The sequence below is a fragment of the Tubulanus polymorphus genome, chromosome 2 (assembly GCF_964204645.1).
Source record: "Tubulanus polymorphus chromosome 2, tnTubPoly1.2, whole genome shotgun sequence".
Taxonomy (NCBI): domain Eukaryota; kingdom Metazoa; phylum Nemertea; class Palaeonemertea; order Tubulaniformes; family Tubulanidae; genus Tubulanus; species Tubulanus polymorphus.
The window spans coordinates 7,697,799-7,721,893 of record NC_134026.1 but is presented as its reverse complement, the minus strand read 5'-3'; the positions used below and the strand labels follow the sequence as shown (position 1 = coordinate 7,721,893).

Below are 24,095 nucleotides of genomic sequence, written 5' to 3'. Positions count from 1 at the left end.
TCTGTTCCCCTGTCTCCTCTCCCTCATCCCATCCCATCTCTCTCTCGCTCCTCTCGGTCTCCAGTCCTCTTAACTCAATTTTCTTTTTTCTCTCGCTGGCCTCACCACCTCTCTATCTACCCTCCCTCCCTCCCTCTCGCTCTCTCCTCGCTATCACACGTGTAAAGCCCCGAGTGTCGTGGTCTTCACACGTGTCGTGAGAACATACTGAAACATCACCAACCATCATTACATTCCAATACATTACATTACATTCAATTTTCACGATGTGTAATACGAGTATTACACTGGAAACTCAAACGATCAATTTTTACTCCTCTGTCGCTTGCGTGTTTGTTGTTTTTATGGAAGTTTAAAAGCCTGGAGTATCGCCTCGGGTAACCCACCATTCCATCATGCCATCAGTATAGGTTCAAAATAGATATGACTGAATATTCGCTTCGCGTTTATGTAATTGAAGTTTAACCCTGGGCGACGATGCCTCGTATCAAAGCTACTGAATTTCCTCTACATTTCAGAGGCTCGTAATTGATTTATTTCATTTAAAGTTAACTTCTATGCGACAATTGTGTCCGTTGGTTCTATACAAAATGTCTTTCGACTGCTGTTAGAAATAATGTTACAATAATGGATGCAATTAGCGGTTTTGTCAATATATAGAGTACATTTTGTACAAAGCAGAAAATCGTTAGAAAAAACTATAATATACAAACAAACCGTAATGAATTTAGTAGAAATTCGCTGAGTTCAGCAAAGTTTACATTGTTGCGCTTTAAGCTCTCAATTCTTAAATAGATTTAAGGTCATGAGTAATATTTTAACCTCAACCGATGGCCAACATTTTGTTTTTATTCTATAGTAAGCTACAATATATCCCCATTATCGTATCGTAGATTAATTCGCAAATAAGACGTAAATTGAATTAGAGTTAATTCAGTAAAGTTTGAAGCTAATAATTTCATGGAGTCTATATTCGGCGTTAAATGGAGAAAAATGCGAATATAACTTAACGAATTCACTAGCAGTTTTGCTGAGTTCAGCAAAGTTTAGTTTTTTGCGCTTCGAGCTCAATTCCGGTATAAACGGAATAAAACAAACTGTTTGTTTAGTAAAGGTAACATCGATAGAAATTATCTTTCGCAGAATCTATTCAGTGTAGAATGAGCCCGCTGAGGTGATAGAGGTGACGTTGGCATCGGGTATCAAGGGACTCGTATTGAAATTAGCTGGCTCGAAATTTCTTACGTTCAAGCGTCACTTTCATTCAATTCTGAAATTAGCTCCAAATTAGCTCCTATTGAATATACACAATCGAACGCATCCGATACCGAACTAATTTTCGCTCTATTTTCTATAAACTCATAACAATTTTCTTCTTTTACATAATTGTAGGGTTTGTCGTACGTTAGTTTGGTTGTTTTGCATACGAATGCCTTTATTCTCACTGCGAGGGAGATAGGTCTTAGGTCTTTGAAAGTTTTAGTGAAACGAGTTGTCTAGTAATGAGTAGGTAGACTCAGTTCCCGCTGAGCGCGGACTCTTTAGAACTATGTTACAATGTGATCGAGGGTACTAGAACTAATTGTAGTGCGTTTGTCCAACATTATTCCTAGACTACGAAATGGTAGAGGGATCAAAATTGCGGAAACTCTGAAAAAAACTTAACACACAGCAGCGACACCTTCCAAACGGGACACCTGGATATAGACAGGCCCATCTTTGTTTAGAAAGAAAAATCAAGCAGAAATACGTCTTCTTGGCGAAACTGTAGACCTAACTGTAAAAACCGTTAACTTTCTAGATGGAAGCTAACCCTAACATCAGCCGGACTCGAACCTGCGACCTCTGGCATACCAGTCGTGCATGCTACAAAGCAGATCACTGAATTCTAGTGCCATTTTGTCCATTTGTGTGCTCAGTGTGGGGACTATTTCGCTGTCGTGACTGACCATTTAGGTGTGGTGACTGGTGACCACTTAAGTGCTGTAATCATTCCCTGATTGCTGCTAGTTTCTTTTTATTACAAGTTCCTATTGTCAGAAATTCTTAATTCCAAGTTTTGGAAATTTTCCACCAAATCACGAAAATTCATCATAAAACAATGAATCATAAATGAAATTTGTTTAATTCAGTGATTTAATGGTTTTATGTACATAAATAAATAATTGCAACAGACCTCTATATGTCTTAGATTCACTGTTCCATAAAACGGGGAAAAATCAAACTTTATAAATCAGAATTTTGACGATAAATTATTCAGTTTAAATGCGTCTTTATGAATTCGATAGTTAAACAGATTCACTGGTACAGAACTGAATTGTCGCCGCGGTGCGGTTTCTACTCCGGGGAGACTCCGCCATCATGGGATTTAATCATGCTTGAAGTGTTGATATCATAAAATACTGGCGGAGTTATCACATCTCCCTGAGGGACACCGACTCCTGTGACACGCGGGGTCTCTACCTGTCTACATCAAAACACTGACTGACGCACTACACTAGATCCACATCCACTCAGTCCACTGTGGTTTAACACTACGAGACACGAGAGTGAAATAGATAAAAAATATATTTTATAGGGGATCTTGTGTATGGGCTAGGGTTAAGGAATTTTGTAAGATGGTAAGGGGGAGAGAGACGGGGAGAGTAGAGAGGGAGAGAAGAGATATGAGAAATAGAGGGGGAAGTGAGGTGGCTTGGTGACCTGATGAGGATAAGAACCGTTTAACCAACAGATCTCACTCCGCGGATATTAACATATCATCATCGCCACTACGAGTACATTCAGTGTAGTAAGATTATCATCGCTTTTGGCGAAATACACGAACAACGGGCAAAGACAGTTTTAGAGAAGAGAGAGAGAAAGGGGAGAGAGAGAAGAGGGGGATGTCTAATTGCGATGGACAGGCATTGCGCCCAGGGCTACTCAAACTCCAGTCTCATTATGAGGTATTTTGTCAATGGTTTTCGAGTGAGATCTCTTCAGTACCCGTTATTCAAATATCGGCGGCGGCGCGGCTTATAAATCCCCTCCAGTAAAACAGGCAGGCGACAGGCGACCAGGCGGTGCGGGCCCATCAGCTACGACACTTTGAGTGACATTAAACAACCAAGATTCTACTGAGGAAGTATTTTACTAAACGGCAGAGGCCTTGGGGCGGTTACTTCTGCCTGGATCACAGAATCGAGTAAAACATTCGCTCATTCTCTATACGAACAGACGACCGCTCTCAGGATGATGCGTCTTCGCCGCTTATTCCGGATTTAAATTATGTCTTGGATTAGTATAGCCGCTAGAGCCGGTCCTGATGCGCAGGCGCACTGGTCGACGGCAGCTATCAGGAAATTTGACGATAATCAGGTAAATTTCTTTCTAATCCGCGGATTGAGATAATCCCGGATGGGTGGATGTTTGTCTTCCGGTCCTCGGTTCGTCGGGGAAGAAATGGAGATAATTACAGTGTTGGCGCACGCGCGTGGAAAATATGCTGCAAATCGGGTTCGAATCCCATTATTTCAACTTGACATGAAAATCATAAATTGCCCATGTTTACGTAAGTACGTAAGGGGATGTTTCGGCTGTATTGACGTAACTGAATAGAAATATTATAGCAAAATAGAATAGAATCATAGCAAATCTGAATAGAAATATCATAGCACAACGTTTGAAAAAAGTGCTGAAAATCAGGTTCGAATCCCGTATTTGATCTACAAATTAATCGTTTGAGTGACGTGTAAGATATGTTTGCATTACAAACGTATTAGTTCTACTTCTAAGACTCGAATCATTTAAATCAGTGATCCGTATTTAAAAAGGGACACAACTTAAACGCCTATCAACATAAGACAGCGCGGTTTTTCCTGGGAATACGTCGCAATTTGGCGGCTTCAAAAGCATAACGTCAATTATAAAAGTATTCACCGATAATGATCTTCAAACAAAGTGCAGAAATTCTCGGCTCAATGAGAAGCGGTGTTTAAAGAGTTCTGTGATTGTGATCGCTGACAATCGACTCTAAGCCGAAACTGACGGTTTTATGTCTCAGTAATAATTATCGGTGAATGGAAAATCTGTCAAATTGAAGTTAAATCGGGTGAAAATTTCTCTGGCGGACAAAACAAAACCAGTTTGAATATAAAGTTGATGTATGTACGTGTGATTATTTATGATATGAGATTTGTTCGCTTGTCAGCCGTTCGGGTGTCAGTGTTTATTGTTGTTGTTTGTACGCGGCGACAAGATGGCGAAAAAAATAGCGAAACCTTGGAATAAACAACCAGCATCAGCAGTATGTGCTGGAAAAGTATTATAGCGATTTTTGTTTGAAATTTAATTCTGATATTTGATATTTGAATTGGGACAAAAAAAGAATAAATTCGTTCATAGAGTTTTGATTTATGGTTTATTATATGAAAAGTAATTGGAGACATAATATATATATATATAATATATAATATATATATATATATATATATATATATATATATATATATATATATATATATATATATATATATATATATATATATATATATATATATATAATATATAATATATATATATATATATATATAATACATCTTGTGAAACTGGTCCGAAATTCTTATTCAAAATTGCTCGAAGTTGAATTTTGGAAACCGCCAATAAATTGATTATTGAAGGTGTAAAATTCGATGTTATATAATCGCAAAATATCGCTTATACCTCTCCGTCTAACGACCCCCAATTCTTTACTCTCCTGCTCCGCTCCCTTATTTTATATGATTCTAAATTTCGTTCAAACTGATTGTATTTGCCTAATCGAATTCTCACTCTCTCAATCTCAATCTCATTTTAATTTTCTCATCAATCTGTGAAATCTCTGTGATATTTTGAATTGTGATCCGGTGAATTATATCAAACCGCTGTGAGTCATTATTAATTTGCGATCTCATTTAAAGCCGAGGTTATGGGACTCGGCGATTATCGATTAATACACAGGTTTTTACGACATTTTGGTGACAGGGTGTAGACTGGATGACGGTAGTTTGGTATATGTAATAAGCCGGTATCTCGTTTGATGTTTCTGGAATGCGGAATGCGGCTCCGAACTCTTGTAAATATATTTTAATTCCGGCGACACCGAAAATCTACTCGGCGGAAATAGTCGAATTCCGGGCAGAAAAGGTCATTTTCCGATAAGAAATAACGTATTTCAGATATAAATAAAAATATTCCGTTTTTTTTTTAGATTAATTTCGCTTCAAGATTAGAATACTTTGATCTGACCGGGGTTCGAGTTCAAACTGGGGCCAGATTAATTCTGAGGATTAGAAAGGAAGGCTTTGAATATTTGATTTAAACGTTTTTTTTGGATCGGATACTAAGATTTTGGGTGTTTTATGAACCACATTGGAACCACTTCCACTGGTTATCTGTATGACCATGATATCATTTAAGTCATTTCCAATGCTTCAACTGAAGTCAATCTTTAAACTGCCAATTATGGAGCCGTGGAACCGGATGCATGGTATAGATTTCTTCGTCTTGATATCTAGAACTTTCCTCGTCGTGCAGTGGCCAAATGGAGTTGGACACGATTGACTTAGATATTGAGATTATGTTTCCTTGGGTTGATGGAAGGGGTATAATATGCTTCATGGATCGCGGTGGCTTTATGACGTGTTATGTCTGATCTGTGCCCTTGATCGTGTGTCTGAGAGGGTCTAGGACAACTTATACGGTCTTAACTATAGCTATTAACAGTATTTCACTTTGAGACCCGACCACCACCGCCTAATCGTCGCGTGGTTAAGTATCCGATTATGAATTAAACGTAATTAATTTGTCTAGATCAAAGATTCCTATTGGACAACACTGAGAGACTAACTAGAATACAAGTGACGAGTAAATTCATAATTGTCATAACGATCTTTTTGAGACGAAGTAAATTGTATCTCAACGCACGGTCTAATGACAGGACATTCAAGCACGCTGTCTCTCATAGATTACTAATTAACCAATATAGGCTAATTAATCTAATCGGCCGGACTACGAATGGTTGTGTATTTATGCTATGATGAGACGGTGTCTATCGGTCACGCACCGCTGCGCCACCCATCAATAGATCCCGACACTATTCTAGGTAATGAGATCGATGATTATGTGAGAAGGGAGGGAACTGTCAGTCGCCATTGTTTCATAAATTATCCGAGCGTCGATTCGGATCGTTTCCGTCTAAATGCTATCAAACTATAGCTAGAAATTCTAATAAACTCCGAATTTAGAACTATATTTTCCCTCTCTATCCGACACAAGCGTTTTGAATAGTATCTCTTCAAGTGGAATAGGAGATATTTCATCGTTTTCTTGCTGAATCTGCGATAATTTTTAGCGCATCTGTTTAAAACAAGATGGCGCTGTAATCCAGGGATGTCAATTGTCACAAAATATAGATTTTTGACACGGGATTTTTTATAAATTTTTGCTGACAGCACAAAATTATCCCTACTCCTTAGACTACGAAACAAAACAAGAATATATACATTTAGGGGAATGTCTTAAACAGTTTTCTTTAAATCGAATCGTTTTTGACGATTTTTTTATGAACGGGCCGAAACCTAGGTTACTATTCTGGGTGTATTTTGTTAGAGTTCAGTTTTTACCCTCGGATTTAGATCAGTTCTAGCTCGCGGGGAAATGTCGTAGAAATCCGGCGTCTATTTGTACAGCGCAGTCTTTCCAACCCCCTAAATCAAGCCAAATCCCCGTCTGAATGGAAAATAGGAATATTCGCCTCAAGCACCGAGCGAGGAGTGATGTATAGTGAGCTTATTGGGACCCGGGACAAAATAGTAGCCGAAAAAGAATTAAGGATTTAAAATCAGTAACAGAATGAAAGATTTTAGATGAAGAATGCCGACGTTCGCCTAAAAAGAACTTCTCAAAGCGTTCTGTCAATAAACAATGGCGTTTAGCACGTATTCAATGTGCACGTTGACAAGAGGGTTGGACTTACAACTAAAACGACATGACTGCCTTCGGGTGCGTACGCGGTCAGCCAATCACAGCCCGGCTTATTCAGCGCGTTCATATGTGCGCGACGCTGATTGGTTGAGATGTAAGAAAAGTCGACCATCCAGTAAAGGACAGAATGAAAATCTCCGGCGGCTAAAGAGAAACTTCACAATCTCACAGCCTGGGGCTTTTGCAGGATCAAAATAGACCGTGTGGTTCATTCATATCGGAGCTTGCGAAGGGCAGTTTGTTTCGCAGAAAGAGAGAGAGCGCGTATTAGGAGAAAGCATTTTTACTACACAACACACCCTGTCGTCATCCGTCAGCGGCCAACATTCATGGCTACGTCGTAGAGGATACTAGGAGTTACATCAAAAAACTGTTTCAGAGTTAGAGAGAAGTGCAGCAAAATCTTCTCGCTTAATACAGCGTGGAGAAGGCGGCGGCACTTTATCACGGAAAGGATCTACGTATTATGGCAGATTTGAGTCCGCAATTACAACAGCAACATCACCATCACCACCATCATCAAACGGGACTTTTGCATTCGATTCCGGTATCTCCAGATAAGCGTAAATACACCGATCTGACCAGTGACGATTCGGCCAGTCATTACTCAAATAAACTCAACGACAGAGACTCAACAATGCCGTCAGCTTTTGGACTTATCGAAGCCGAGGTTTGTGTGAATTTAGAATTTGGAGTGTATTTCTTTATTTCGAGGTTGTTGTTTGATGGTACAGAGTCAGCTAGAAGGCTCGAGGGGCAGCACAGAATACAGATAGAGAGAGAGTGATAACTAGAGGGGACAGTTTATAGTTTGAAGTGTTTGGTCTAGTTTACGGGGGCCTAAGGGCCTCGCAGAGAGAGAGGGAGAGCGCGAGCGGTATAAAGTCTCGTCTGGCCTCGGGTGACAACTTCTCATCGTATATAACTCGTGGTACCTTCTGATAAACGGCCAATAATTCAACCGCCTGCTCCTTCACTCACTGGAAGCTGTGCCATCACTGCCGTTATAGTTTCATCTTACAGGATTATTCCATCATCTCAGATCTCCGCCACAAACAGGATCAAATTAGTTATCAAAAAGATTTTTGATTATTTCAACTGTTCGGTTTTTGTGATAACGTAAGGTTAAGATTTTTTACGCGGTCGTTTTTCATTGTTGCCGCGAATTTCCAACAATATTTGACTCATTGTTTTCTGACTGTCCTGTGACTCACATTTAACACTGTTTATTGTCGTCTACAAAATATCATATCTTTATTTTTGTTCTGTCTATTTTACAGGAACGTCGGGATCTTGTTGGAACACACGGAAGTCTCGGTCAACTCGGAAGCGCTGTTTGTACGACTAGTTCCGGTTTTACAGCCGCTCCAAGATTATCTCACACACCGACGACAGACTTTCAACCCCCTTATTTCCCACCGCCCTATAATCTCCCCCCTCAACAACCGGTGGACTTTCATCACGCTCACGTCAACGCCGACCCGTACTCTCATCTGAATACGTTTCACCAGGGTCCGCAACAGCACTATCATCAGTTACACCCGCCGGAGAGAAATGTACTCAGACACAGGGATGACCTACACAATATGCATCCCGGACTATCGGGGTACGATTCGAGAAGGTCGGACTACGGGGCGGTCCGGAGACCGGATGTACTCATGCATACCGGACACCACGGTTTGGATCAGGAGACCTCGCTGCTCAGTCTACACGGTACCGGAGTATCCATCGAAGACGCACAGCAGGTAGGACTAAAAAACTTTTTTTTCTTTTTTTCAATGATAGTTTCATTGTGTTGTGGGTGAGAAAAATAGTTTTCATAATTTCTGGGCAATCGCATTCGCAAATATTATCTCGAAAATCGTAGACGTTTTTCATAATTTTTGGTCGCACACTTTCATAGAAAAGTTACCGCGTTTCGAATTATCGTCGAAAAGTTTAGCTCTGAAAAAAAGATAAAACATTTTTACCAAAAAGCTTCCGTCGGGTAAAATTTAATTTTCATTAAATTTCTAGTGAGGCGCTGATTAAATGAAACCGATCTAAACGTTCGGATCTACCGCCGGTAAATTTCTCACTGAAAAAAAAATACCAACTTCCTCGAGATGTTGTTAGTCAGAATTTGCGGAACAAATTAAAGCCATTTGGAGGCCTGTTTGGGAACTATTCCACTTTCTCTTCTTCACAATTCCTTTATGAAAATCTATAAAAAGCGAATTTCAACATGGATTACAACCGAGGGCAATGGCTGTCGGCATCTTATTTGACGATAGCCCTCAGGCGATGCTAGTTTAACAAGAAATATCATAAAAATCACATCGGCTCTTCGGCTGTTAGAGGCAGAGTTGACATTGCTGCTCATTTAAAGTTCAGTCACTGTAGAAATCAATATGGGGAACGTCTCAAAATTTGTATCTTAAACGGTTCTGTTCTGTGCGCCGAGTCCTTGAAGTTCGGACCTCAAACTAGGACCCAATTTAACAGTTCAAGGTTATGATTTCACCCTTTACCGCTTAAAACGTTGTATTCCATCATTACACCTGATGATAGCCACAATAAACTTTTCTTATTTTGAATTCCCATGTTTGGACATAAGTCACGACTTGAGACCAAGTCATAAATTTACCTGCCCTCCTGATAATAGCGGTTCAAGAACAGTCGAAACTTTGGTCTTGATTGATAACCTCTAAATCTAAATTAACTTGAAATTATCCCCCTAAATAAGGAACCACAAGTTTTAAAGTCTCAGGACGTATATGTTAATGATTTAAATTTGATAATTTGATAACGGCTGCAAGGTCCAGTGGTTAATCTTTTGAATTTCTTGTTAATATCAAATTGCCGAGATATTACTTCAATTGAAAATGGATGATATCAAGTCAAGGTTTTCAGAGATATTGTGGAACTGGTTTGCGTGAAAATTCAGTTAAAACCACCAAAGACTCTAACCTAGCAACAGTCTGAGTGCTGTTAGGATTGAGTTAGCGCTTGGTTCAAACCTAACTGAAAAATTAAGCCGAAATAATCAAAAGTTACCTGAGCGTAACCGACCAAAACTGTGTATCAATAAAAAGCCAGCGATTCTGATCCTAGCAACAGAGCGATGTGAGCTTTTTAAAACGGATATTTTTGCCGGTTGAGTGTGTATTCGATTACATCACCGCCCAGTACCATACACCTTGCAGACCTCTAACAGACCCGGGTGTTACTGGTGCAGGCATAGTGTTTATCAATAGACCCGCGCACTGTCGACAGGTCTACGCGCAATCAGCTGAAATAAACCCAAATACACCACTAATTCATTAGCAATTCGATATAGTTGATTTAGTGCCGATTAATCGCTTTCCGAAATATATGAATTTTGCGCCGTAGCTGCTGCTGCTGCTGCTGCTGGTGCCGGTGCTGTATGGAGTAACCCGACCCACAATGAAAACCACAAAACTCAATTTGTATGAAATAATATTAATCGAATGCGAGCATTTATAAGACTTCGCCGATAACATTTAATTATTTTCTGATGGTGACAAAAACTTTATTCAGCGTATTAATTTGAAAGGAACCGCGACGTTAGGGTTTGCGCTTGACTCATTATATTTCAGTAGTTTTCTCACTCGGTTCCAATCGGACGTGGTTATTTCCTGCGTTCAGTGTAGAATTTCACGCCGTTTCTAACGAGACGATAATTAATAACAAAAACAACCGTTAATACAACAATGAACGCGCCGCAGTCGACGACCGTTTGCGGTACAACGTTTTACAACAGTCGCGGCCGTTAAATTGAAAACGTTAACAGTTTAAGCTAACTCGCGGTAGATTGTTTCACAAACACGACAACGTTTGAATACTAAATGCGGTTTCGACACTGTAACCGAAGCTGTAGGGAATTCAGAGTAAATTTCATAAATTCACTGAAATGCTTCGAGCTCAGAATGAATGATGATTTTAGTTCCTTTGTCTTCTGAAAAGTCGAATTGCGAGAGCGCGCTGTTTCGCTTTCTTAACACGATAAAGTTAGATTCTCAAAATTTTCAAGTTGAAACTTTTCTTTCTGATTAAAACCCACCAGCTTAAATTGACTGTCTACTTTTAAATCACCTGATAATAAACTAGGTGATTATTATATTGAGAATGAAAATTGGTGCGTGTTTTTCAAGGTAGCTTTGTCTTTTAATTCTTTCCAAACAATCTATTGTGCTCAATTAATTAAAAGCCGATGATCAGAGGTTTGGGCGGTATCCATATTAATATCAGTCTGGCGAGAGACTTGAAAGGGGATCGCTTGCTTGTAAAGAAGATGTAATCACCAGTCATGAAGAATTAAAACTCAGTTTCGCTGTAAAACATCAAGGCTTTTCGTTTCTGTTCGGCAGTGGTTTCAGAATGCCTTGTAATTTCAAAGGTTTCTCGTCGTCGCGCTGGCGCTGGTGCATACCGCTATAATCAACCTCTCCTCCTCTCGTCACAAACAGACGACATAACGACTTCTACTTAACTTATCATCATCATTCCTTTCCTCTAACACTCTCCCCTTCTCGTTCTCCGCTGACAAACCACATAGTTACCAGTAAACAGCGGATGGAATTCCCGTCTCTGAACTCAGAACTCGTAGATTTGATGTTTAAAGTGGATTGTGAAGTGTTTAGGCGACTTTAAGATAAATATTTTTGCCTACTTGTAGACATTGATTTCAACACGTGATTGTACTGATGACAAACATCTCGAATGATTCACAACAAATCACTTCAAACTTCTCGATTTCAGCCGTTTAGGAATGTGTGCTGCACATTGCCGACGTGTCTCTCCGCTAAACCGCACGACAAACAACCTTCATATTATTCAAGAAGTTGTTTAGATACTGGAAACGAAAACCTTTTAATCAATTTGTCAAACTAGCTTATACATTCGAACTGGGAGAATTGATAAGATTCAACCCGCAATATATAGATTAAAAAACGAAATTTATTCATTGAGTCAGACAATCAAAATACATGACATTTCGGAATGTCTCTAGAGACTATCGTCAGATGTGATAAACTGTTAATACCGCTGGTATCTGGAAGGATACACCTCCGGTAAGCGAGGTTGACCACTTCAAGGATGGCTCTATACACCTTGTATGTTGAAACGATTAAATCGAAAATAACCTAGTTGCTATTTTATTCATTCTTTATACAATTACCAACCGGTATAATTCTCTCTCTCTCAGTGAGGTCGAATCGCACCCGCGCTGGGCTTTTCAGCCAACACAATCAAACTAGCTCATTTTCATTTCTTTTGCTTCTTTCGCTATCGACAGAAAAGGAATTCTCTCGTAGAACACGATGTTTTACGCTATTTTATCGACTGTTCCACCACGTGACGAGGAGAAGAAGTTTGTCAGTTTTCTCTCCGAGTGAACAATACAAGCGGTTATATCCATTGACAACGCGTAGTGGTTTGAAACAAATTAATAACGGAAGAAACGGAGCTGAGAAGCGACGCGTACAACTTCTCTCTCTCTCTCCAGCTCTTCATAATAAATCCATAAAACTCATCATCCGAGCTGTTAATATCAGTGTATTAAACAAACCTTGTTCTGTCTCACATCAAACACCAGTCAATTACAACCTTTGTCTTAATCATAACAAGCTTCACCGCCGCAAATCTGTCCCGGCTTTGTTACACCAGAGCGGAGCCGGTTCAATAATAATAATACTCCCTGACTTATACTCCGGGTATCGGGCGTAAAGTTCAGTAGATATAATACTTCAGGAGTAATTAAACTGATCGCTTACACCGCGATTAGTGTTGTTTGTTATCTTAACTTTGTTTTCAACTTGATGAACCGCCTCTGAGAAATCGAGCGGACACAACGACGTCGGCAATCATCTTTATCGATTAATTTTCGTTTGTTGGAATTTTTATTGATTTTTTCAACGATTCAGTGCAGGCTATGTTTATCCATAGAAAATGACCTGCCCTTAACAATGCAAATCATTAACATCAACACAAATCTAAGGATTAAGAACGTCTAAAATATATTCTATGTATTGTAGTTACTATGGGATCAGTCTCGCAATTATCCCCGTATTATTGAAATCTGTCTTGTATTTCTAATTTCTCTAGTCTTTTATCTCGACAAAAACAACCATCACGAAGCCTCGCCTGTTCAAGTGCAGAACCTGTTTTTAATCTATTATTTAGTGATTGTTAATTGAAGTTATGTTTTTGTCTTGTATTCAATGAGTGAATATTACGTGTTTATTAATTGATGGTTTATTCAATCTATCAGTAATTAATAGACTGCTGAGCCGCCATTAATACACAGCTCGTCGCTCTATCACGCGAGTGATTGAGCTGATGACGAGGAGGTGATGTTACTAAGTAGTTAAAACCACACGGATTAATCCGTATTGGCGCATGCGTTTAGCGGTCCCTAGAGTTACCAGGCTCAAGAGGCGTCAGACCAACGTGTGAAATGTCTGACTGGCTTAGCCGGTGACCCTATGGGGCCAGTCGCAGATTGTAAAAGCTTATAGAATGTGGTGAAAAGACATGTGCTTTATAGAAAAAAAATATGTTAAATATGAAATTAAAGCTTAGACTAATGAGGGATTCGAACCCTCAGTCCTCGTAACTGATTGAATATATGCTGACTAGGCCCGCTAATTTAATGAGCCCAGATTTAGATTACAAAAATGTATAAAATACGTATGGCTGATCGGAAGACGTATTTCAAAGTGACAGTTCATTTATGGTCAACGATAAATGACTTTAAACGTCAATCATGAAAGCTTTGTGCGCCACGACACTTAAACTGTCATTCACACCGGCCAGTGACGTCATACAGTAGTCTATTAGTCTCTATAGAATTGATTGATGTTTTTCTTGGGTTTTATAACACCTCACCGGAAGTGAATCAATTACTGTCCGGTTTTAAACGTATTTTCATAAGAGATTTATTTATTCACAATTGTCGAAATCGATCCGTTATCATAATATTAATTATATAGTCACAGGAGATACATTCTCCTCTCTCTCTTTTCCTCTCCCATTCCTTCTTTCTTTTCTCTATCTGTTTTGTATTTAATATGTATTTTAAACTGTTTTCGTTTGCTTTTAGTTTTGTCTAAGATAAAACCGACTCGAAATCTCAAAATATCAAATCAACTATTATCATGTATGACCCATTGTTTTGATGTCGTTTTTATCAAAGTTTTAGTTGATGCCAGTTTTTCAACTTGAAATATTTGAATGCAACAAAAATAAAATTCAATTCAATTCGGTTTCCTTTTTCTCTAAAGATTGAGAAACTGGCTGTAATCTTCAAACCTACCCCTGGTAGATGAGGATATCGTTTTGTAAGCTATGTATTTGTGATTGTTGAATGTTTTGTGTATTTTAGGTGTACGGTCCTTTGTCCGTTAGCGATTTGACATCAAAAACATTCAAGAAATTTGGAGACTTTAACAGTCGGAAATTATACAGTTCCAGTCCTGAGGTATGAGACAAACAGCATGTTACCATGGTGACGGCGCCAAATTCTCCGAATTCCTAACAAATATTATCTAACAACAAAACTCAACATCGCGAAAAAAAGATTCTCCCAAATTCTTGAAGGATTTGATGCTTTTTTCTAACATCATTTTAACAATTTCCTATCTTTTTTTGTGTTTATGCTCCATTTTCATTGCATCCTTTTTTATCCGAGTTAATCCACTTAAAAACCTGTATTTATTTGCATCTAGTTTTCAGTTTAGCAACAATTAGAAAATACGCCCCAAAATTATATGAAATATCGTAAATCGAACACGTAGAAGACAGGTGCAAATTTTACACCGGGATAAAATAGATTTAAAGAAACTAAACTACTCCCGGAGTACAATCAGACGTAAATCGGATTTTTTTTAATTACCATTCAGGAGTAAAAAATAAACCGCTCTTTGATGAAACTGATTCAATCCTCCGCGAACAATGAGTATATTATACTCCTGGTTTAGATCTGTCTATTGTTTGTCTTGCTCCGTCCCTGTTTTACCTTGTGTCTCATCAAAAAGAAACTATTATTCATTATTATCAGTGGCTTTGTTACCATCTACTCCTGTAGTATTTTTAATCCCGGTGTATATTATATTTCGATCAAGTTTTGGTTAGTTTTTAAACATGTTTTTTTTCGTGTCTTGTTTTCTGACACGCAATGAATGATCTGTCACATTGTTTGAGCCTGTTGCATACACACGGCTATAAGTCCATTGATTTATAAGTACGTTCAGTACACTTTTACCATTGCAGTTGTACTTTTATGACTGATTACTTCTATTCTTATTACGTTGGCTCCTTCTTTTCTAATGTTAGAACGTTTATTGTAAGGACTGCAACAATTACCTCAGGTCGGTTCTTATAGTTTATGGATACATTTATGTAAAGACTTTGGATCCTTTTTTGTTATCAATTTTCATAGCCACTGAATGGGATTTTGCTAGAATTGACCCGTTGTTACTTCAACCCATTGAAGCCCATATTCTTGAAACAGGAATATTCTTGAAACTTGAATTCGGGCTTGTGTTATTGACCTGCCTCCCACCTAAGATAAACCATCAGAAGACATTTAGCTCATTCGAAATGCTACAATTGTAACGAATTTCTGAGTGACTGGATTCTGAAGTCAAGGGGGTACTCGTGGGGTAGATTCCAAATCACTTTATTGCCGACAAAGATACTTATAGACGCAAGTAGTGAATGAACTATCTCTCGTTGGATCTTCTTAAATATCCGAATCAGAAATGAATCCAGGTGTCATTGAAGGTTCTGCGGGTTGGATGTTTACTCGAACTTCACTACGAGTTTCTTGTAGGTTGAGTTTTCTATAAACATCTTATCAACCCGTAGTTTATCAGAGCTTTAAACAATTCACTCGAAATCGAGATGACTTAAAAAGTAGCGCGCCAATTTGAGCGTATAAATACATACGTATAAAAGAGTGTTTCGTTTGTTTTTAGTCATCAATTATGGAAGGAACTATTTCACGCAGGTGTATAGCGGGAATATTTCCGCGTCAGTTGAGTCGAGACAATAAGATGTAGAAAATCAGTTTCTCATTCATACGATTGAGTGAGGTTCCTCTGGGGTTTCCCATTAAGTATCTCGTGTTTATTACGAGGTTTCCTTAGTTTGGCCAGCGAAGAAAAAAAACGATAATTTCAAAACAGACTACACGTAACTGCTACTTTACGGGTAAAAAGACCCTCCGGCGTCATAATTCAATAGGCTTCTTCCTTAGCTTTAGAACCAGTAGGCTTCATGTCACGTGATTCCGTACAAACAAATCATCCTCGAAAAGAATTTCTAGGATTTCATTTTGTATTTTTTGTTCATTTTGGAAAATGAAGAATTAGATTTTTTGTTTGGTTCTTGTAAATGTTTGATTGAAAGCAGTAAATTGAGGTCGAGGTGACTGTTTCATTTTGAAGCTCAGTGTGTCTGTCTACCTGTGTGCGTACTGTTGTATCCCTGGCTTTGTAGTCTGTGAGGCCTCCGCTCTACATTAGAGACTCGAGCGGATGAAAACCTCAAAGGAATCTGAAATCTTACAAAGCGCACGAAATTGGCTTACGATACAAACCACTGCTCGTCGTGGAGGAGTGAGTGAGTAAAACAGTCACTGCTGCTACTGTGTTTTTTTTTACAATGGAAGTTGTACACACCGACGTGTCGTGATGCAACGCGAATTTATAAGTAGGCTTTCTATCCATCCACACCTCACTCTCACACAGATTCCACCTTATATCCACAGATTCCACCTGAAACTGTGTCGACACATTCCACCTAAAAGTGTGTTGTTTTATAGATCATTGTTGAAAAATATCATCGAAGGCTCGATTCATATTCAAGTGTTCATTCTTGGATTCTTGATTCATCTAACGGTCCACAGCCCAAGACGTCTATTCCAATTGCACATCTTGGTGTCTTTTACAACCAAACATAGGCTACAGAGGTTGCAAATGGCCCATGGGCACAGTGCTATTGTTTGGGCTAATACAATCCAGTACTTACTGACACTGCCGTTTACAGCGAGAAGCTGAAATTGATTAAGGTCCATTAATGGTACCAGTAGCTCTATAGAGGTCACAGAGGTAGCTCTATAGAGAGGTCATTGTTCCAAGTAACACCTTTTGATAGAAATGATTTAAACGATGTTTCTGCCCTGGGCAGATTTTACTTGACCGTCAGAATCATAATTGTTTAATAATTCGACGTAAAAGCGTTAAGATAAATAAATTAGCGCGATGCGGGCGTCTCTTCACAACAGAGATAATCAAACGTAAAATTATCATCACTGCTCGTTATAACGCGTTGAATAGATGACGTCGTTCACGTCGACGTTTATTGACAGTGACCACAACAATGAACGTCCAATCAATAAATATACTCTATCACTTAGTAACTGTATTATTCAATACTATTGACACATTCGACTTACCGGTTTTAGGCAAAATATCTGATTTCTTGGGTTCTTGAGCCCAAAGTCAATAAATCTATCTCATGATGAGATCTATAGCGAAGTCGAGGGAAATACTTCAAGCATTAAGGCTATCAAAAACTATAGCAAGAAAAAAAATTGAAATAGCCAAGGTCTTCATAAGTTCTAACCCAGTCGTCAATACAACCCTAACCTTATGTCAGCTTGTCTGGTCAGTGTGGTGACTGATGGAGATCAGTCAGCTGTGTCGTAAATAATGGTGACCAGTAAGGTGTAGTGACTGGTGACAGACTGCTGTTAACAATTCCCGCTATCATTCCTTGTTTAGGCTACTTTTCCGATTTCATTTTTCGTTCGGACCGAACTTAGATCTAAGCATGGAAGGGTATAGGGGTATTCATGGGGTTCAGAATTGAGATTTGCTCTTTATAGTTTATCGCTGTAAATGGCTCGCGGTAGCCTACCGGTGATCATTCACTCAATACTGAGTTACAGCGAGTGAGTCCCTGATGAGCGAGTTACAATGAGTCGCGGTATTTAATGGTTTGTTCTCAGAACTGCGGCGGCAGCGGCAGTTTGAGAGAGGATCGTTTTGTCGAGTCATGAAGCACACGTCGCTTCGCTGAGTTCTAACCTCGTTACCGGCACTAAACTAATTAAGGCGACAGTCTATGATTAAAGGACTACAATGCCGATACCGCTAGGTGGATTTCATAGGGAACAGGTAGTCGGCAGTCAGTCAGAGTAGTATCTGAACCCTAGCCATCAATTAGACGATTCAAACTCTTGTCCTGTCATCACAATACAATAACTTCATTATCTCATTAACTATCTCAATCTGTAGCCGGTTTACAGACGAGTCCGATTCAGGTAAATATCTCTGATCAATTCTAGAATTTTAGAAATTAAAAACAGGTAGTCACTTGATTTAATTTGAAAATATATACGAGTTTTTGCTATTAGCGTATTGAGAGTAGTTTCATCGAGTGATGTCAAAATGGTGAAACAACAGCATTTATAGGGAGAATGGCACAAGAGTAAGCAGGGTAATTACGAATAGATTAGATGAAAATGATAGAATACGTTCTTATTTTGAAAAAATAAGCCCCATAAGTTCTGAATCGGAAATGCTCACCTCGAACTATCAATAGAACTTTGGATTAACCATTACGACAATTTCTAGACTTGTAAGTTCAGAAATGTGGACGCACGGCGACTGATTATTATCCCGATTCACTATACGATTAGATCTACACGTATTAAGAATTTCCGTGTAAGAATTTATTTTGTTCACGTATGTGATTGAAGTTAAGATTGATAGATATGTTTTTTTGTTGATTGTGATAAAGAGGTTAGTCGTACAGATTCGAGACTCCCGGCTGTGTCGCGATTCATTATATATATATAGGTAACGCGCTGACGTCACATTATTCGCTGCGTCATTTGGACATGTCGGCCAACTATGACGTTTTACTTACGAACACCGCTTGATGTATAACGTACCGATAGCGAGACCTCTGTTCCTTAACTCAGGCCTGCTCTTTTTTTATTATCAAAATTGCAAGTCATGATATTGAAATCAGATTATTGTTGTACTTATGATCCAGCCTTGCTCTATACCTGAGTTCTGGGCCATAGCTACATTAGCTTGTTGGACTTAGATATCAGCATCGGTATATGCCTGATATGCTAGTCATAAGTCGACATTGTTGCACATAGCTTTAAGTTGCATATACTTGTTGGACTTACGACCCAGCCCTGCTTTATGCCTGATATTCGAGTAAAGATTGTTGGACTTACGACCCAGCCCTGATATATACCCCACTACCCGTCAGGCTATGCTATGAACTAATACACAGCTAAATACAGCTTGAATTGAATAGTTCTATATCATGTAAAGACAACTGTCAGCTCGATTGACACCCTACAGGGGGTCACACTGTTGAACAGCTCTGATCGTCTTTTGTACAACGACATTTCAAAATAGTTTGATGATCTACTGTTGTGTGTGTGTTGGTTGTGTTTTTTTCTCTAAGCTCCTACAATGTTCGTCACAAACAACATGAATCCAGGTTTTATACCCGACGATGTTTGGAAACTAGTTCGCATACAAAACGATACACGGGCGCCTTTTATGCGAATCGGGCTCGTGTTAAATCAACTGCGAGGCCTCGGTCCTGTCTGTCACTCAAATATATTTCATTATCTACAAAAAAATGCGACGTATAAAGATCTATTACTCCGTAGTGGTATTGAAATATTTAATAGCCCTGTCATTTATAGAAAAAAGACATTTTAGATTGCATGTAGATGTTATTTATTTGAATTTTTCGATATATTGACGTTCTTATCGATGAGTTAAGATCGATTTACTCAGATTATATTATGTTCGAAATTAAAGACTTAAAACATTATTAAAATTCAACAGGATTCATGATTTGAATTTAAGGTGACTAATTTCAAGAAAAAAATTTGACTGACACTCAGTTCCACGTGGAATGGGCCCACTTTACGCTAGTTCATTTCAACGGATGGGGTATGATCTAAAATGCCAATTTAAGAAAGCGTTTTGCTCGTTAAACGATGGACTGACTCTTTTTAAAACAAACTTTTGGACTTGAAGACCGCGAATCAGCGTGCACAGCGTTCGATACTTCACTGACAGCTTTTGGTGCCGTGTTGAAGAATCACACTCACTCTTACTCGTGTTGTGGTCAGTTGGTCACTTAACAGACTCAGCGACATATAATTATAAAAGATGACAATACATTGATGGATAGCGGCGGCGGCAGCAGCAGCGGCGGTATCCAATACATTCCCATAGCTACCCGGTCCATTATATGCCGCATAGTGTATCCATACTCGACCTTCCCCGCGGTGATTATACCCTACCCCATTGATCGTTACGCGACTGAAATAGCTCCCCTAGGCGCTAGTGTTTTTAACGGTATAGCGTAGTAATGTGTGGAGACTGATTCCATATACACAGACTGCCAGAGACAGTTTAAACCATCACATGTCTTATACTTCCGCTCTCCGCCATTTTTTGTTTATTTTCAAATATTTCTCTATGGCCCTACAATCAATAATTCAATCAAACTTTAGCCGCGAAATATTTTTCAAGGAGGAATTTTCTTACAAGGAATCAAATTTCGTATGTTGTATAGGTTGAAAGCTTGAATTGATAAATTCATATTAAAAGAGTCGATGTTTGGGGGCAGGTTTTAACGATGATCAGTGTTTGGGGTAGTTTTACCCGTGCCCCTAAACAATCTCGTATCTCATTACAAAAATCAATTCTTTCTTTTACCGATAAACAATTTACTGTTATTAGACACTGGTAATAATGATCGATCTGTTTAGCGGCAGCAGCAGCGGACGCGTAGAGAGAATCATTCTTATTTAAGTGCGTGGCCATTAAATCCAAGAGTAGCCTCGATGAGACTAGAGTAATCGTAACTCGTGGATTATCTTCTTGTTGTTTAAGTCGAGTCAATGAATCCGTTCTATTCTCACCCGCTGTGAAAATCTCCGATGTAATTAACGTCCCTCTGTGTGAGATACTAATCGATGCGGTTCTTTTGGTTTATTTGAGATATCGTTCAATATCTCAATCTTTTCTATCTCGATATCTTCATATCCGTGATAATAGCGATAATTTATCTACCGACATTAATCCGTTCAAGTCAGCACAGAATGAAATTCCTGAATCCAGTACCAGTCGTGAGTAAAATTTGGCTCTAGATGGAAAATGAACTGATTTCAACTGTGGATCTAGATCCAGGAGACAACCGGTCATTTTAGACAAAATCTCTCCAAAAATCTCAGAAACTGACCCTAATACAGTAACCCCTCTCCGACACACATTCAGAAGTTCTTCCTCCAGCCAGATATTTCACTCCACTAGTCGGAATTACTCCATGGACCTAAAACGATCGGTCTTCTCGGTTAATGATCTATTATCATCATTCCCGTCGTTTTCCATTAATCGTTTTGCTCTTAAATCTTCGTACCTTCTTCATCTCGCATCTCATTTGTATCGTCTTTTAGTTTTCATTATTTGACAGTTTCGTCCGAATCAATCATAAAACATCTAAGATTTCTTTCTTCACCGAAAGGTTTAACACCCATTCTCAGGTGTTCTTCATTGTCTATACAGTCTTCATTTATCTATACACGCAAACATCCAGTGCGAGGTCTCTCTGTCTTTCTCCCTGTGTGTAAAATGACTCCTGAAAGTGATGTTTTTTTGTCGTCACTGACTCTTGTCTCCGTCACTAATAAAAGACCAGTCTCAGGAAGTTGGCTGAAGTTGTACATGTAAACTCATTAGAGAGCTACTCGGGTCCATCTCTCTGTAAAGTAACGGTTAGTTGCAGTGTTCACTTCATTAGAGTGCCTCGGGCTACACCTGTGCTCTAAAAACATATTTCAACAACACCATCCCCGCGCGACGCGGAATACTGCTGAAAAAAATGGAGATATACAAAGCCATTTTAATACAGTGCCGTATATGATTACAGTATAAAGAGTACTCGCTGTTCGAATAGTTTTATAGATTTACTTGTAGCGCAAGCTCGACAAATCATAACTATTTTGCATAAATTATCGATCCGGAATTCATATACGCGCATACGCAGGTAATAATGCACGCATATTCGGTGCTTGGAAACGGTATATTTTTAAAGAATATAATTTGCATAGCGGGTGTGTATAATAATTACAGCTGCTACAACGGGGAATCCCTGCTGTGAACGCAGTTATTAAAACACATGTGTCACCCGACGTACCGAACGGCGGTACCCTGATGCCACCGCCCCCTGGTGTTCACAGGTGATAGTAATGGTTGCTCATTTTTTCGATTTCGATACACGACCCGCGACCCGCTGCCTCACCCTCCGGCACCACAGTGGCCGCATGACCTTCACCTTCATTCATTTCGCCTTCAAAAAGGAATTTCACGTTATTTTGTAGATGTTGACTCAACTCTAATGTTTGGTTCACTGTCACACTATTCGGACCCATTAGACCAGCCAAATTTTGGAAGGTCTAATATCTAACTCCGGAGGTTAAGTCCGGACCCATTTCCACAGTTCTGAATCTAGTCATGGACGTGTCATCGCTCGTTGTAAAATATTTGACTTTATAGTGTTGAATAATTGGCTCTAATCCCACTTCATATTTATATCATATGGATTCGAGTTTATAATAGTGGCTGAATTTCACTGAGAAGGACTGAGCCTCCGAGTTGACGAAGGAACGTTCTTTGTTTGAGACGTGATGGCTCACTGAGATCACCGGCATATCGACTCATCTTCCACTCATCCCCCCACTCACCGTGTCAATATGAAGATACAATTTAGCACCTTTGATTGATAAACAGTATTAATCTGATCAAACAATCCCGGAGTAAAGCTTAGTCACAGAGTAACCTCTTACGAGTTTATCGGCTCCGTACAAGATCAGATCGATGGAAAACTGATGACGAAAATAGACACACGGTATACAGTGTTTATCCAATCAATAACCGCGGTCTTTATCCAGCTGTCTCAACCCACCACAGACAGACAGAGGCCCTGGACGCTTAGGTCCTAGTCGTGATCAGATGAAGACACAGGGTCAGTCCAAACAGGCCATGGTTGAATAGAGAGCCAAGGCCTGGGTCGGTTTAGGCCCGGGTCCTGGTCGTGCATAGACGGTCGAGGCCCGACTTCGAAATGAGTTTTCCATTCTTAACGGCAGATATTGACTTCTACGGTTAGAAATTCACTGAAAAATAACAATAATCAATAAAACCTGCAACAGACGAAAATTAATCGATAAAGACGATTGCCGACGTCGTTGTGTCCGCTCTACTTCTCAAAAGCTTTTCATCGAGTTTTGAGATGAGGCTAAATGGATTAAAACTTTGAGCCCTGGGGAACTATGAAGCTCGGTCCAGGAACTAGCTGCTAAAAATGGGTTATAGTTGACCAATGGATAGTTGACAGAGTTACAAATAAAAAGGTCTATGGAATTTATCAGTCGGTTAACTTTTGAACAACTGCAGTCCCCGAATAGTAGGACTGGGTCTAGATATTCTGATTATTCTAGTTCCTCGAGGAAGTATACTGTGCCCGACTCTCTGGTTTATTTGGCGGAATATCACTGTGTATGTCTTCTACAGTGGTAAGTAGTATAAGTTACTCCGGTGCAGCAGTTACTCCGGATTATATTCCATTGTAGAACGTGTTTTTACAATCGTTTCGTGTGATTCCTTAATAATCGTGCTAATTACAGCAATTTGTCGTTATCGGATATTCTCCTCGGCTCGCAGTAAATCTCGGAGTAAATCTCGGTTGTTAGCTAGTTATACCTGGCGTAAACTGACGCGTACAGTTATTCCCGCAGCAACCTCTTCGTGCTGTCGCAACTTATAATACACCGGGAGTAGAGTGCTGTACTCTCGCGAAGTAGTAAACGGAAGAATGAGTTTTGAAATAGGGATTTATACCGAGTCTGTTTAATATTCACGATTTTTGTGATAGTTTCGCCGAAACGGTTTTTACGCTTTATCGCTTTTCACAATGAATTATTAATTGGTCAATTAGAGGCCGATGTAAGAGCGTTTCACGAATCGAAATGACGTCGA

The 24,095-nt window shown here is 39.3% G+C and overlaps 1 protein-coding gene across 1 annotated transcript in view; it reads left to right on the top strand.

Annotated features, from left to right (window-relative positions):
* The first annotated feature begins 7,471 nt into the window (after positions 1-7,471).
* Positions 7,472-24,095, top strand: part of LOC141898373 (transcription factor AP-2-epsilon-like) — a 37,808-nt gene continuing 21,184 nt past the window's right edge. Inside the window, exons 1-3 of the mRNA XM_074784225.1 lie at positions 7,472-7,675; positions 8,286-8,750; positions 12,680-12,682. Coding sequence (XP_074640326.1) covers positions 7,472-7,675; positions 8,286-8,750; positions 12,680-12,682 — 672 coding nt within the window. The remainder of the gene's footprint in view (positions 7,676-8,285; positions 8,751-12,679; positions 12,683-24,095) is intronic.